The sequence below is a fragment of the Geosmithia morbida genome, assembly GCF_012550715.1.
Source record: "Geosmithia morbida isolate 1262 chromosome Unknown scaffold_15, whole genome shotgun sequence".
Classification (NCBI taxonomy): Eukaryota; Fungi; Ascomycota; class Sordariomycetes; order Hypocreales; family Bionectriaceae; genus Geosmithia; species Geosmithia morbida.
Genome location: NW_023336202.1, coordinates 158,242 through 173,029, shown reverse-complemented (window position 1 = coordinate 173,029; position 14,788 = coordinate 158,242). Strand labels below are relative to the sequence as shown.

At 57.9% G+C, this 14,788-nt stretch overlaps 4 protein-coding genes across 4 annotated transcripts; 2 read left to right on the top strand and 2 right to left on the bottom strand.

The window, feature by feature from the left end:
* Nucleotides 1–366: 366 nt before the first annotated feature.
* GMORB2_2917 (sentrin-specific protease 7) lies at nt 367–4,207 on the bottom strand (the record flags this gene model as incomplete). Its single annotated transcript, XM_035464893.1, has 4 exons — nt 367–2,611; nt 2,793–4,018; nt 4,103–4,128; nt 4,204–4,207. The coding sequence occupies 4 exons, from the start codon at nt 4,205–4,207 to the stop codon at nt 367–369; spliced, it is 3,501 nt and encodes a 1,166-aa protein (XP_035319131.1).
* A 1,029-nt stretch (nt 4,208–5,236) lies between these two features.
* GMORB2_2916 (Signal peptidase subunit) lies at nt 5,237–6,255 on the top strand (the record flags this gene model as incomplete). Its single annotated transcript, XM_035464892.1, has 3 exons — nt 5,237–5,287; nt 5,630–5,868; nt 6,009–6,255. 3 exons carry the CDS (start codon nt 5,237–5,239, stop codon nt 6,253–6,255), a joined length of 537 nt encoding a protein of 178 aa, XP_035319130.1.
* Nucleotides 6,256–6,668: 413 nt separating this feature from the next.
* Nucleotides 6,669–11,483, bottom strand: GMORB2_2915 (5'-3' exoribonuclease 1; the record flags this gene model as incomplete). The annotated part of the gene is made up of 6 exons (XM_035464891.1): nt 6,669–7,944; nt 8,002–9,209; nt 9,315–10,531; nt 10,589–10,898; nt 10,964–11,057; nt 11,461–11,483. 6 exons carry the CDS (start codon nt 11,481–11,483, stop codon nt 6,669–6,671), a joined length of 4,128 nt encoding a protein of 1,375 aa, XP_035319129.1.
* Nucleotides 11,484–12,074: 591 nt separating this feature from the next.
* GMORB2_2914 (histone-binding protein RBBP4) lies at nt 12,075–13,744 on the top strand (the record flags this gene model as incomplete). Its single annotated transcript, XM_035464890.1, has 6 exons — nt 12,075–12,111; nt 12,181–12,234; nt 12,302–12,353; nt 12,418–12,933; nt 13,010–13,495; nt 13,570–13,744. The coding sequence occupies 6 exons, from the start codon at nt 12,075–12,077 to the stop codon at nt 13,742–13,744; spliced, it is 1,320 nt and encodes a 439-aa protein (XP_035319128.1).
* Nucleotides 13,745–14,788: the final 1,044 nt, after the last annotated feature.

The window sequence follows — 14,788 nt, the reverse complement described above, 5'->3', positions numbered from 1 at the left end:
TTTTTTGCTAGTGCTATGCTCGATGCTCGATACCTGGGATATCGTCGTATCCTCTCATCTACACTCAAACCCTGCAAAGGACACCTTTTTAACTTGTTGACTAGACGTCTGATGATTCATGCCAAATGTCCACCCCATTCTCCTTCCTGTCCTGTATGCTGATGCGACTCTTCTCGAACAAGACACCGACCAGAACGGAACAAGATGAAAGAACAACGCTCCATGCACTGACTACTCTCTGATCCTACGATTCCACGACTACTCCCTCTCCCCCTGCGACTCCCAACTCCCATACCGCGGGAAGCTGACAGCACTGCGAAAGCTGGTACGCTGTTGAGATCTCGCAGGTGCAGAGTCGACAGACTCCTAGATCTGATCTTCATCTCTGAACCTCTCGATGCCGTGATACTCGGGTTTCCGTCTCGTCGGGTCCACTCCCATCTTCACTTCCATATCCGTGTCCACGTCTGGAGGTGCGTCCACATCGACAATGACGTCGGGCTTTCGCAATCTCCTAGAGAACGAGGCGGATACGCTGTGGCGATGTTGCGGCCGTGAGCGCGCTTGTCGAGGTGTGACCGCTGCGCTCTTGGATCCGGCGTCGTCGCCATCGTCATCGTCGTTGATCTCGATGGATTGGACGACCGGTCTTGTTTGCCGTGCCGTGATCTCGTCACTAGTCTTTCTGGTACGGTGGCCACGTGATGATTCGCCGTCGTCTTCGGATGCTGAGCTGGGAATCCTCTCGACAAATGTAGTAGGGGCGGGGGCGGGAGCGGCGGTGGTCGGAGAATGACGGGTGGTAGGAGCGGCGGGTAGAGGTGGAGGAGGAGTGTCCATCCATTCCGGTGAGGTGGCCCTCGACTTCAAAGTAGTCGGACCTTGGTCGTGAGAAGTGGTGGTCTTCGCATCGTGGAGATGCTCTGAATCTACCCAAGACTGGTCGTCCTTCTTACTAGACGTGTCCTCATCTCCGATGCGGTCGACGGCTCGAGGACTCTCTCTCGTCTCCACGTCTTGCCGCCCTCGTCCTTGCTGCTGCTGCTGCTGCTGCTGATGGTGATGACGATGATGAGAGGTTACGTGGCCGTTATCCTCTTCCGTCTCCCCGTCGCCAGTCTCTGGCTGCTCAGTGTCGTATGGCAGGCTGGCGGTCTTATCCGCTGACGTCTGCTCATCTGACGATGTCACAGCAGCAGCAGCAGGAGCAGGAGCAGCGGAAGCCGCGGGGGAGGCAGCGGCCGAAGTAGCGGCACTGGGTGTCCGAGTCTTCTCCGTCTTCTCCCTCTTCTCCCTCTTGGCCCTCTTCCTCTCCGCCTTCTCCATGTCGTGCCGCTCCTTCTGCTCCCGCTGCAGGTCGAAGAGCAGGTCCCTGATCCGCGCACGCAGCCTGACCGGGTTGACGTCCCAGCCCAGCGGTTCTCTGCGGAGCAGCTTCGCACACGCCGCATCGGGATCCCGCATGAGCTCCTCCATGTATCCCAGGACGAAGACGCCGCAGTCGCAGAAGTTGTCCTGCTCGGGGATGCCCTTTGCCGTCATGCCCGAGGGGCTGAATGCCAGCTCTACGCCCTTCTTGTCCTTGGCTTCCTCGGCTAGATACTCCCTAAGGATCCTGCACGTGGAGGGGTGGGCGCTGCCGAGGGAGTCGAGGGTGATGATCTTGGGCTCCTTGGCGTCGGGTTCCCCCCCGCCCGTGGATCTTCTGGGGGGTCTCGGCCTGCTGCTGCTGCTGCTGCTGTATTGCCTGCTGGGCGTCGGGGTGCGGGGGGGCGGACTGTTCGTGTCGGCTGCTCGTGTGGCCCTCACGGGTGTCGTCAGGCTCCCGCTTCCGATAGATATCCGCCTGACCCGTTCTTCCACGGCGGGCAGGTTGGCTTCAGCGGCAGCCCCGTCCTTTGATCTCTCCGGCGACCCGCCGTCTTGGGCCCCAGGCAGCGCCCTCGACACGTTGCATATGACGGCCAGGTACCAGTGGGCATTCTCGTTGACGGGGACGACGATGTAGTCATACGACAAGAGGTCAATCTTGGCCGTCCATGACCGCACGCCGTCGTACCGGTTCCTGGTCGACGCCTTGAGCTTCTCGAAGAAGAAGCTGCTGAAGATGTGCACCCTGCTGAGCAGCCCTGGGCGCTCCTTCTCCGACTGCACCTGGAGATAGCGGAGGTAGAAGCTGATGATGTTGTCGTTGAGGAACTCGCCATCGTCGAGCCTCGGTATGTCGGCCGCGTCCACCGTCGCCCTGTTCTTTCCCGTGGCCGGGTACACCAGCGACTGATGCCAGCCGTCCATCCAGGACGGGTTGCTCGCCGTCCACGGCTCTCGAGAGCGTGCTGTTTCGGCGGCCACGGGCCCGGGGGACGGGCGTCCTGAACGGCGCGTCTCACGGTTGCCGTATGTGCGTAGCGGTGGAGGATCCGACGGCGACGAAGCCGACTTGGCTTGCCTCGATACATCTATAGCGTCGTAGATCCGCAGCATCCTGTCCTTGACCTTTCCGCTCTCCCCGAGGCCCGTCTTCTCTCCGTCCCCGTCTACGCCCTTGAAGGGGATCTCGGCAGCGATCTTTGTGCTGGGTACGGCTCGCTCTGCACCGGCCGGGGCGGATCTGCTGGGCGGTGCAGGACGACTTTGGGCTTTCTTTACCGAGTTGTTGAATATGCTCTGTACGGTTTCCCTGCAGTGTGTCAGAGAAGAAAAAGAAAAAGAAAACCCCTGCTCATCAGGCCTATCCCGAGCCCTCTCCTGCCCCATTCTCTCTTCTCTCCAACGGGTCGGTATGAACTTACGGCGGAGATACCCGCAGCATTCTGTGAGGCATGACCTCGGTAAAACCGTGCGCTTCCTCTACAGAGGCAAAGCGCAGGGTGAGGGTGGGAGGGGCGCTGGGCGACGAGCTCCTCTGGATGCTGACGTACGGGCTGTCCGCGGCGTAGCGTACGCTCTGTATCTTGGCCGTGGATATCTGAAGCCACAGCCTGCTCCTGCGTGTGGTCGGCGGATCCTCAACCGTCTCGCCATCGGCGTTGAGGATGGCCAGATCGAACACGTCGGCATCGGTGCTGCCGCTCTCGCGCTGGCTGATCCTGCGGGGAAGGAGCCGGGCCTCTTCGCCAGACTGCTCGCGGAACCAGGTATACGAGCCGGAGACGGCGCCGATCAGCGACAGGCTCTTCCGTTGGCCGTCATTCGCGGGCTCGATGGGGCTCCGCTTGGATGGCGAGACGAAGTCGGTGACCTGCATGTCGCCCCGGGAGCGGCCGGCAGTCTTCTTCGGCGACTGCAAGAGGCCGGAAAAGTTGGTCTTCCTCTTCTTGGGAACCACCCCGGACGGCGGCGCATCCGGACGGGACATGGCCTGCAGCTCATCCTCGGAGATGTCGATGGGCTCCCGGGGCGGCAGACTGGGCTTGGACCGCTTGACGTGCGGCTCCGACGGGGGGGACGGCTGCGCGCGCTTGCGCACGGGAGCGCGTCCAGGCGTCGTATCCAGCCTGCGGTATGGCGATGGCGATGGGCTCCCGTCGTCTCCCTCCCGAGCCAGCACATCAGGGCTGTCCGGGGTCTCGGATCGCTGGTGGCCCGTCGAGGAGAGGTCGACGACGTCGCCGGGAACGATGTGCGGCTGCAGCTGCCGGTTCCTTCTCCGCCTCTTACGCCTGGCCGAGGAGCTGATCCTGGGCTGTGCCTGCCTATATTCGGGGAGCGAAGCCGTGGCAGGCGAGGCGCGGTGGTTGTTGCCGTTGCTGGCGTTGGACGTGGTGCTCCTGAGCTCGTAAGGGTCGTCGGGGGTGCCGGCTTCGTAGGCGGGCGGTGGCCTGGTCCGCGGCGAGCCAGGGAAGAAGCGCGAGGTGACGTACTCGGGCGGGACGCCGCCGTTGCTGGGGGAGCTGTCTCTCCTGGATCGCTTCCTGGGAGGTTCGGGGACTGCCACGGCAGCCTGCGCGCGCGAGCCGGAGGCGGATGAGCGAGGAGAAAAGGTGTTGAGGGGACGCCCAGACGTATTGAGTCCCTTCTGCAGGCGGGGCAAGGTCAGTCATCTATGCTGATCTCAGGAAACTCCGGGACAGAGGGTGGATGGAGATTCTAACCAAGTTACCCCGACCCATTTTGCCTCGCGAAGCCCTGGAATATGGTCAGCATCAGGCGTACGGGCGCACATGGGAAGCGGCAGGGAGGAGGAGGCTGGGCGAGGCGTACCCATAATCTGGGAACGAGTTGACGTCGGAAGAGTATCGTGTGAAAGGGCTGGAGGACGGGTTAGTACGGCATGGCCCCGGAGATTCAAGACCGAGCAGAGAGTAGACAAGGCTGAACCATACTCCCATAGAGTCCCTCTAGTATTCCTCCTCACCCTCCTGGGCAGAGCCGTTGAGCGACGGGACGTCCTAGGGTCGTCTCTTTGGTTGGAGCGTGCGGTGTCGAGGAGTTGGTTGGGGTTCCGTCGAGCCAGACTCTGCTCGCTTGATGACCTCGTGCTCTCGTCTGATCTATGAGAGACCTCTATCCTCTCCGAGCATCATCGGACGCGTGCGGGAGAGAGAGAGAGAGAGAGAGATGGGAGGGGAGGGGAGGGGGGACAGTCTCGACGTGAGGCGATGACGACGTCGTTGTGGCGGTCGTGGTGGATATCAACACAAAAAAAAAAAAAAAAAAAAAATCCGAGTGCTGATGAGTGCAAAGAGTGATTGAGCCTTGTCAGTTGCCAGCGGGCCGGCCGAGTTTTAGGGTACCCACCAAAGAGTAAGTGCTCGACCCTCAGTAGCTGTATCTGCATGTGTAGAATCATCTATTATATCCCATCATATATCTAAATGATCATGAGATAAAATAAAACAAATAAAAAGCCCATGTACTGCAGTACAAGATGGGAGATGCGAAAGGAGTGATGTCAACTGTTTATAAATCGTCATGTTGGAGGGGTGAAGAGCTGCTGCGTCATGGTCGGCTCTGTTACAGCGTAGAGGTGCCAGTATTGAGTAGCAGAGCGATCAGGTGTATCATGCATGTACCTTCACATACTGATATGTATGGAGAGGTACTTTTTCATATGCGAATAGTCGTCGCGCATGCTGAATCCTCCATCATCAACCGTGTCCAGACCATCACCACTCTCTCTCTCCTCCCCTCTCCGTCCCCTCTCGACACGCAGCACGATCCCACACGCTTTCCTGACCCCTCCCCCCCCTTCCCGCCCAGCAACCTCTGGGGATTGGACCCCCCAACCTCCAAGATGTACAACTCCCTCACCCGCCTCCAGACCGTCTTTGGCTTCTTCACAACCGTGGCCTTTACCCTGGGAGCTTTCATCGCCGCCACCGATCTCTACGCCCCGCGTACGCCCAGCGGTCTTATCAAGCCTACAAACACTCAAGTGTATGTCTTTACCTCTGTTCATCCAGTTCCGTCTCGGTCTTCTCATCCCCTCTACCGCACACACGCACACGCACACACGCACACACGCGCGCACACACACACACACATATATATATATATATATATACATATATATATATATACTTTTTATTTAATTTTTACATCTTCCATATTCTGACATACAAGACACAGAGTCAGAGGTCGTCCCCACTACTACTCCTCCAAAAAGGAAGAATACGCCATCATCAAGTTCTCCCTCGACGCCGACCTCTCCTCCCTGTTCACATGGAACACGAAGCAGCTCTTCGTCTACGTGACCGCCGAGTGGCCCGCCGCTGATCCCGAATCCCCCGCCGGCGCAACCAACGAGGCCGTCATCTGGGACTCCATCATCACCAGCCCCAGCGCAGACCACCTGTCCAACCTCGGCCCATACTCTCTCAAGAAGCTCAAGAAGAGTGCCGAGGGTAGGAGCATCGCCCCGGAGAGGTATCTCTCTCTTCTTCTTCTTCTTTTTTTTCTTTCCCTTCGTTCCCTCTCTCTCCCCCTCCCTCTCTTGACGCCTTCTTCCTCATCGCTTCCCATGCCAGTCCGAGTTTATAGGCTGACTGAACACCAACCGAAAACAGAGGCCTTCTCCATCTCAAGAATCAGAAACCGAAATACCAAATCACCCACCCCTCCGGCAAGATTGGCGACGTCAAAGACGTGGTCCTCAAGCTCCACTACAACGTCCAGCCGTGGTTCGGTTTCCTGTCGTGGAACTCCGAGGCCGACTACGGTCGCTGGAAGGCCTTTGACGGTGGCGTCAGCCAGGCCTTCAACCTGCCCCCCGTCAAGGTCAAGGACAGTGACAGTAAGAAGAAGTCGTCGTGAGGAAACTGCAAGAGTCCGACAACACGAACATCGTGCGCGTGTATACATATGGGTTAGCGAGGATCAATACAACTCCCCCCCCCCCCCGAACCAAAAAAAAAAATTAAAAAATAAAATAGAAGGGGCAAAATGATCAATCATTGCGGCCACTTCTCGTACACCTCTATTGCTCGTATACGTCTACTACCGTCATTGTAAAGGGGTTCATTCGTACGATTAATATATATATATATATATATATATGCATGTATATACATGTATATATATATATCCGTGCCAAAGTGACAACTTTTTCTACACTACATGGTCCAGTTACGACGTGACGCCCATAAAATACAGATCAAATCATCTAGTGTCCCTTTCTGCCATATCGTGTCATACTTCTTTCCCAACGTGTAAACCCTCTCCGTCCCTCACTGAGCTGCCTGACCCTGACCCCGGCCCTGGCCCTGGCCCTTTCCACGACCACCGCCCCGACCCCTGCCTCCACGACCACCACCGCGGCCACCACCACGTCCCCTCCCTCCGCGGGCATCCAGGCTAGCAGGAGGAGGCACGCTGTTGTACCCTTGGGCGCCGCCCTCGGCGGGACCGCTCTGGTGCTGGACTGCACCGCCGCGGCCTCCACGTTGAGCACCGCCGCGACCACCACGCCCACCGTTGGGCTGCTGGTGCTGCTGGTGCTGCTGGTGCTGCTGAGCCTGGTCCGGTCCGCCGCGGTACACCAACGTGCTGTGCATCAGGTTGGGACCGCCTCCGCCACGCCCGCCGCGGCCGCCAGCGCGGGCGCTGCCATTGCTGTTGGTCTGGCCGTTGGCCTGGCCGTTGATGGCGCCGCGCCAACCGTTTCGCAGGGGCGCAGGGGCGGGGGCGTCCTTGTACTGCGCTGCACCGACGGAGCCGTAGGGACCCTTGGACCCGGCAGCGGCCTTCGGCGCTCGGCGCTGCGACTGACTCGACGCGGTGATGACCTGCCTGTCGCTCGTGTTGAGGACCGACGAGGCCGCCACCGTCTGGCCGCGGAACATGGGCGCGCGGTCGTTGAGCGTCGTGCCGCTCATGAACGACGTGTCCCACACGACGTCGAGGAGGAGCGCCGTGGCCGTGCGGCTGATGCCGACCACGGTACCCCTCGTCGCGATCGGAACCTTGCCCGAGCCGGCCACAAACGTGACGCGGTCGCCCAGGCCAAAGTTCTGGTTGCTGAGGACGAGCTCGGCGTCGGCGGGCTTGAGGAGTGCCGTGCGTGGCACTCCTCGCAGCTTCTTGATCTCAAACTCCTGCGACGCCTGGAACGCTTGCTCGCCCACGCGCGCCAGCGACATGACCACGTCCGAATCCAGCTGCTCCGCCTCGAGGGGCACCTTTTCAAACTTGCCCGTCTCCTGCTTCTTGAGCCAGGCGGCAATGTCCTTGACACGCTGCGCCGCCACCGTCTTGTCGGGCCACAGGTCCGTGTCCGACACGTCGCTCCTCTGCGGCTCTCGCTGGATGGCCGCGAAGAAGTCGGGGAACGCCACCATGTAGTCGGCAATCAGCTTGATGGCCTGGTTGCTGAACTCCCAGCCCGTGTGCGACTTGCGCGAGTACCCCAGCACCTTCATCTTGCGGCCGTCAAACTTGAGGTTCAGGCCCAGGTTGAGCTTCAGCCCACCCGAGCTGTGCACCTGGTACGACGAGGTGATTTTGCTGAGTATCAGGGGGTGTATGCCCAGCTTCTTGGCAACCGCAAACGAAGGCGTGTACGGGTTGTTCCTCTCGGCCGTGTGGATGATGGACCTGGCGAAGTCGGGCTCTTTGTTCTTGAGCTGCGAGACCATGATCTCGGCCTTGTGCCCGACATGCCCCGTTATCTCGAGTGGTCGTCCGTAGGCGTAGTCGCCCAGGAAGAAGGCCCGTGTGCCGACGGGGAAGTCCTCCTCAATCGGGAGGGCCGCCTTCTCGATGAACCGCTCGTCCTCGTTGAAGACAGTGTCCACGATCGTCTGCGAAGCATACGTCTTCCTCAGGCTCGGGTTCTCGGCGTACTCCTTGATCAGGGCGCCTTCGTCCGTCCTGATGAGACCCTTGAGCATGTGCACGTACACCAGGCACTCCACCTGACCAATGACGATGCCGAGGCGCTTGGAGTGCCAGCTCTCGAGGAACTCAGCCTCCTTGGCGTATTCGGCAGCTTCCCGGTTGTTGTGGTCCTTGGTGGCGATGTCCTTGCCATTCTCAGCCAGTTCGTAGCTGAAGAGCTCGTCCTGGACCTTCATGACCTTGGCCTCCTGTAGGAACGGGTAGCCGACGAAGCAGCGCTGACCCAGCTTAGCCTTCCAGGTCTCCACCTTGGTCCGCTTATCCGTCTCGGTGAGGGTGACGATGATGCTGGGGTTCCTGCTCTCCTGCTGGAACACCATCACGCCGTGGTGCGCGACCAGCTGGGCATCGTGGGGGAGGTGGAAGAGCGTCGGGAAACCGGCCAATGCCTTGGTATTGACCATGGCACCGTTGGTCAGACCAGAGACATACTCTAGGCCTTCCATGTCGGGCAGATCGAAAATATTCTCGACGCACCGGCACGAGTGGATGTCGGGGAACACACCCGGCAGCGACGACGGGTAGGTGAAGTTGACGTCCGCCGAGTACGTGAATTTGAGGGGCACGCCGAACCCGTTGCGAGACTTCTCGTCGTCACTGAGCTGGTCGTCCTTGGTCGCCATGGCGTCTAGCAGGCGCTTCTCATCGATAAAGGGAATCTTGACGACAGCCTCCCACTCCATCTTCTTTCCGTTCATGTCCAGCTCGAAGTCACGGGGGTAAAAATCGATGATGGGCGAGTCGGGATTGGTCATGAGGTCGTGATACACCGTCGGGACAATCTTCTTGCTTCGGTCAGGGAGGACACCCATGAGCTGCTGGTAGGGCTTGAACGGCTGGCCCTTTTTGAAGTTGAGATTGGCGTTGAGACCCTTGACGACGTCAGAGATCAGGGGTGCATAGTGGTATTTGTAGAACCACGGCCAGGAAGCGATTCCCCTGTAGTAGTAATACAGGACCCATTGGAGGCCTTGGACATAGTTCTCGGCAAGATCAATCATCTCCTGGCCGTATCTGTCCGGGGCCCATTCCTCAAACTTTTGCAGGTAGTACTTGGTTTTCCACCCCTGGTACTTTTCCTGGTATAGCTTCTCGTAGTTCTTCTGGGCCTCTTCGGGGGTCATGTTCATGACCTTGGCATTGTCGTATGTCCTGATGACTCTGTACGCGGCAATGTTGCCCTCCTCCTCATCGCCGTCGTCGTCGCCGTCGTCGTCGTCGCCATCGGCCTTTGGGGGGAATTTGATGACGAGGTGTCGGCGACCGTCATCGTCCTCCTCTGTTGCCCACTCGATGTGCATCGAGTCGGCAACGGCCTGGGCAAATTTCCGGTCCTCGGCCTTGAGGTCCGCACCCAGATCGAGGGGCTGATCAGACCGTTTTGAGACGTAGGGACGGATCTTCTGCTTCCAGAGATCCCTCTGCGAAGAGGTGATGACCATCTGGCCAGCCTTGGTCGTCTTCTTGCTGGCGGCGCCGTTCCTGCCGTCGAGCTGTCGGTCCTCAATCTGCTTGGCAGCGAACCACTTTTCGTCCGCGACGTCTTTCTCGAATGATATGAGCTCAAGCTTACTGAGTTCCTCAAGGAGGAGCTTGAGCCTGGGGATGTTGATGACACCATTCTCATTGAGGTAGCCGTCGCAGTGCGGCAGAACCTTCTTATATATCCCAAACATGTTTGCCAGGGCGCCCTCGTTAATGTGCAGCCCGGGAAGGTTGGGGAGGAAATCATTTCCAACAAAGAAGGCCATCAGGATGAAGTCATCGATAACACTCTCCAGGTTGAATGGGAACTTGAGGTTCTCAATACCCTGAAACTCCATGGCCAGATACTCTCTTACTATGCAGAGATGCATGAGGTAGAAGTTCTGGTGCTCGAGCTCCTTGTTTTGGGATTTGGAAGCACGGCCAAACGTGACCTCTTCACGCAGAAGACAGAAGTGAGGATCGTGACTGAGGAGGCCCAACATGATGAGGTCGGCGTCGAGGCCGTAGAGACAGTGTCGCACATTGGGGTGGTAGCCAGGTTGCGACTTGGCGTTGCGGATGTACTCCATGATCTTGTGCTCTCCCTCACCGGGAACCTCGTGACCGGAAAGAACAACCTCACATCCCTGCCAGTCGGTGTCTTCGGAGACCTTTTTGTTGACAAAGTAGCGAAGCTGTTGCGAGAGCTTAGCCATGAAGGCAGTTCCTATCAAAGCAGTGTTGGTACTGGCTGGCTATACGAGTAAGTTGAAACATCACGTACCAGGAGTGATGCAGTTGCTGTCGAAAGGCTCCTCCTTGGGCATCTCGACACCTTCACGGATGGCCTTTTCACGGGCATTCTCGGCGTCGAGAGCGGTACGGAATCGCCGAGAGCGCTGCTGGTTCATCTTAGCGCGAGGGGCGACTCCGTCAATGGCCATGAAGAACAGCTGCCTCGGCTTGATCTTTCCAAACAGATGCTCAATATAGTTGAAAATACGGATAAACATCTCCTCCTCGCTCAGGCGGAACGTCGTGTCTTCTCCGGCATCTTTGTGGGTGCAGTTGTGGATGATTCCATTCATATCCAGCTAAGAGAGCTCGTTAGCACGTCGGCTCACTAGCCGGTTAGGGGGGGTCGAGGGAGATGTCGTACGTAAAGGCAGTCAAACTCGGGTATACGGTTCTCAGCAATGAGCTGCGAGATGGACGGATAGCGCTCCGAGAGCCATCTGAAGAACTTGGGCACACTGCGCGCAGACTAGTCAGAGAGGACGTTTCAAGGTGACGGCCGGATGGTGGGTAAGGATGTACCCCATGGTGACGGCAGTTCGCGGGTGTGTTCAGCCCTGCGTAATGAAAGAAAAATATGTAGAACAGTTGAAGGTAAAAAGGTACAAAGACCAGGGTGGTGATGCTGGAGCAGCGTTGAAGAAATGCGTTGTCGCAACCCAAGCGCCGGATCAGATGGCGGAACGAGCCTAGATATGAAACTGAACAGACCCCAAAGCCTCGTGTCTACAGGTTCAAATAGGTCAAGGAGAGGTACGGGCCGTCGCGCTTCGTGAAGGAAAGTCTGCTCGTGGGGGCTGAGGTAGGAAGGATAAAGGTTGATGTAGGACTGAAGAACTGAAGCTGGGATGACTCGGCCACCAAGCGACTATGGTTGGCCGCATTACGATTAGCGGGGGGGTGGGAGCACTGTAGTCCCTGTAGTCGTGGGACTGTCCAGTGATACAGGCTCGTGGTGGGGTTCCATGGAGCTGGCCACGGAGGGCTGGACGGTGGACTCTTGGTGGGGTCTGCGAAGTTATTAGGTGCCCTACCTGGACCTCCATCCATCCATCCATCAGGTTATTGACTGGCCGCCGATGGCCACCAGTAGCTGGCTCTGAGCCCCAGACAGAGCCCCAGGCAGAGCTCCAGGCAGAGCTCCAGGCAGAGTTTGCCTGCGCCACATATCTTGCACATACAAGCAATGATATCCTACACTTCATCCTTTCATCCTTACGAGTATGGACCTCACCAGCCACAGTCACAGACAGCCATAGTAAACAGCTAGAGCTCCTTCCCTCCCTTTAACTGATTGGGCGCCTTCCCCAGGTCCATTTACGCGCGACGCGTTCATCTTCACTTTTCCACCAGCCTCTCTCACCTTGGCCCCTCCGTCCGCCACCATAGCACATCATCTCACCACCGGCTTACTCCCGCATAAACCGCCACTAGCATACGTATCTCCTGTATACCGTACCGGGACTTGACACATCATGGCGCCCGCACAGGTCGCAGACCCCGTCGAGGATGGTGAGCTTCTATTTCACCCATGCCTCTCTCCGCCCTGAACGATCAACCGAGCTCACACTCTCTGCGCAGTCGACATGACCAACGATGATGAGGATGACCAGGCCGAGCGTCTCATCAATGAAGGTATGGCAAAAGTTGTCGCTCGAGAACATGGTCGGTGCCGTGCATCATCTCTAACACGTGTTCGTAGAGTACAAGACATGGAAGAAGAACAGCCCCTTCCTCTACGACATGATCTTGGGGTAGGTCCCACCACATAGCTGTTCACCACGTATCGTGTCGCCGCAATCGACTGACATGAAACAGAAAGGCATTGACTTGGCCCACCTTGACGGTCCAGTGGTTTCCGGATGTTAAGGATGTCGCGGACCAGAACTTTCGCACCCATCGCCTCCTGCTCGGCACTCACACGTCAGATGACAGCCCCAACTACCTCCAGATTGCCAATGTCCAAATCCCCAAGCATGTGTCGCCGAACCCCGACAGCTACGACGATGAGCGTGGGGAGATTGGAGGCTACGGGAAGACGGGCGACGTGGCAGCCATCAAGGCCGACATTGTTCATAAGATTGAACACCCCGGCGAGGTGAACAAGGCCCGCTACCAACCCCAGAACCCCGACATCATTGCCACTCTATGCGTCGACGGTAAGATTCTCATCTTTGACCGCACCAAGCATGCCCTCCAGCCGACCACGCTCGGCAAGATCAGCCCCCAGGTTGAGCTGGTCGGACACAAAGCCGAGGGGTTCGGACTGGCCTGGAGCCCGCACGAGGAGGGCTGTCTGGCTTCGGGCAGCGAAGACAAGACTATGTGTCTTTGGTAAGCGCATACGTAGACACAGCTGTGTCGGAATCTTGGACTGGACGTCATTACTGACTGGTTTTCCCCCCCCCAGGGACTTAAAGAAGCTCGAGGCCGACACCAAGGTCCTCAAGCCGTCTCGCCGATACACGCATCACAGCCAGGTCGTCAACGACGTGCAATATCACCCCATCTCTAAGAACTTCATCGGCTCCGTTTCGGATGACCAGACGCTGCAAATTGTGGACGTGCGCAACGGCGAGACGGACAAGGCGGCTCTGGTCGCCAGGCGGGGACACCTTGACGCGATAAACGCCCTGTCATTTAACCCCAACTCCGAGGTGCTCGTGGCCACGGCCTCTGCCGACAAGACCATCGGTATCTGGGATCTGCGCAATGTCAAGGAAAAGGTTCACAGCCTTGAGGGACACAACGATGCCGTGACATCACTTTCATGGCACCCCACCGAGGCTGGAATCCTCGGCAGCGCCAGCTACGACCGCAGGATCATATTCTGGGATCTGTCGCGCATCGGCGAGGAGCAGCTCCCCGACGACCAGGATGATGGACCCCCCGAGCTGTAAGTTACTTCCCAACTGGCCCAAAGGCGGACTCCCTTCTCGACCCGAAACTAATTCTCACCCTCCTGTCCAGGCTTTTCATGCACGGCGGCCACACCAACCATCTCGCCGACTTTAGCTGGAACGTCAACGAGCCCTGGCTGGTAGCCAGTGCCGCCGAGGACAACCTGCTGCAGATCTGGAAAGTTGCGGAGTCGATTGTCGGCAAGGACGACGGTGACCTCCCCGTTGATGAGCTCGACCGATAGTTGAGGTGGAAGTTTGCAAAGAAGGAGGCGAGCCCTTAGGAGGAGAGCAACGAGGCCTCACACAACGATGGTCACCAAAAGGATGATCAGGTAGGCGAGGGGAAGCAAGACGGCGAGGAGGATATGGACAGCGAGGTCCGTCGGAACATGGAGGAGATGATGAAAATCGAGGAGGTCCTGGACAGCGTTGAGGATCCGGAAGGCCTGGAGATACGGTTGAGCGAGGAGATGCAGGACAACGAGGAAGAGAAATTCATTCAGGAAAAAAACAGGGCGGCCAGGATAACGAATACACTCGAGAAGCAAGGTGGCCAACATAGTGATGGGCCGCAACATCAGGAACATGATCAGCAGGATGACCTGATGAATGGTTAGGATGCCAACCAAGACGGCCAAGGTGATGATGGCCAAGGGGGGGCGAGGGGGGTGAAGGGGGTGAAGGGGGTGAAGGGGACGACAGAGATGAGAACGAGAACAGCAGCTCGGAAGAAGGTAAAGGAGAGGACAGAGGCTCTGGCTACATATCGGGATCAAACCCTCAGAATTGATAAACGCAGACTTGGGGGCAGGCTCGGACCGAGGCGAAGGGGAGCCTGTACGAAGACGAAGAGATGACGAGTGTAGAGAGACGTTTGCTGATGCGGCGCGATACTGCAGCGTATCGTGAGCAAGGGATGGTTTTGCTTGGGGATTGCTGCTAGTATCAAAGAAGAAAGACGTGTTTGCTCTGAATAGCCCCCGAGAAGATGACCGTGATGACTTTGTGATGGCGACAGCTGCCGGACAGCCGTCAGCTTGGACTCACCTCAGCCCCCCTGCACCCGCGACACTGCATTTCCCCAAATTGAGAGGTCGTATGGCTCTATTGACTCCATCTGCATTCGTTTTATTGTCGATTAGACATCGTCATTGTTTCCATCCGCCTGACAGCCAACAGTCCAACAGTTCAACACTATTCACCGTGTGAAGCTTTGCTATAAAAACCGGTGCTGGCACCCGGACAGCATGCGCTCATCCCCATATCCTTCACCGAAAACACTCTGC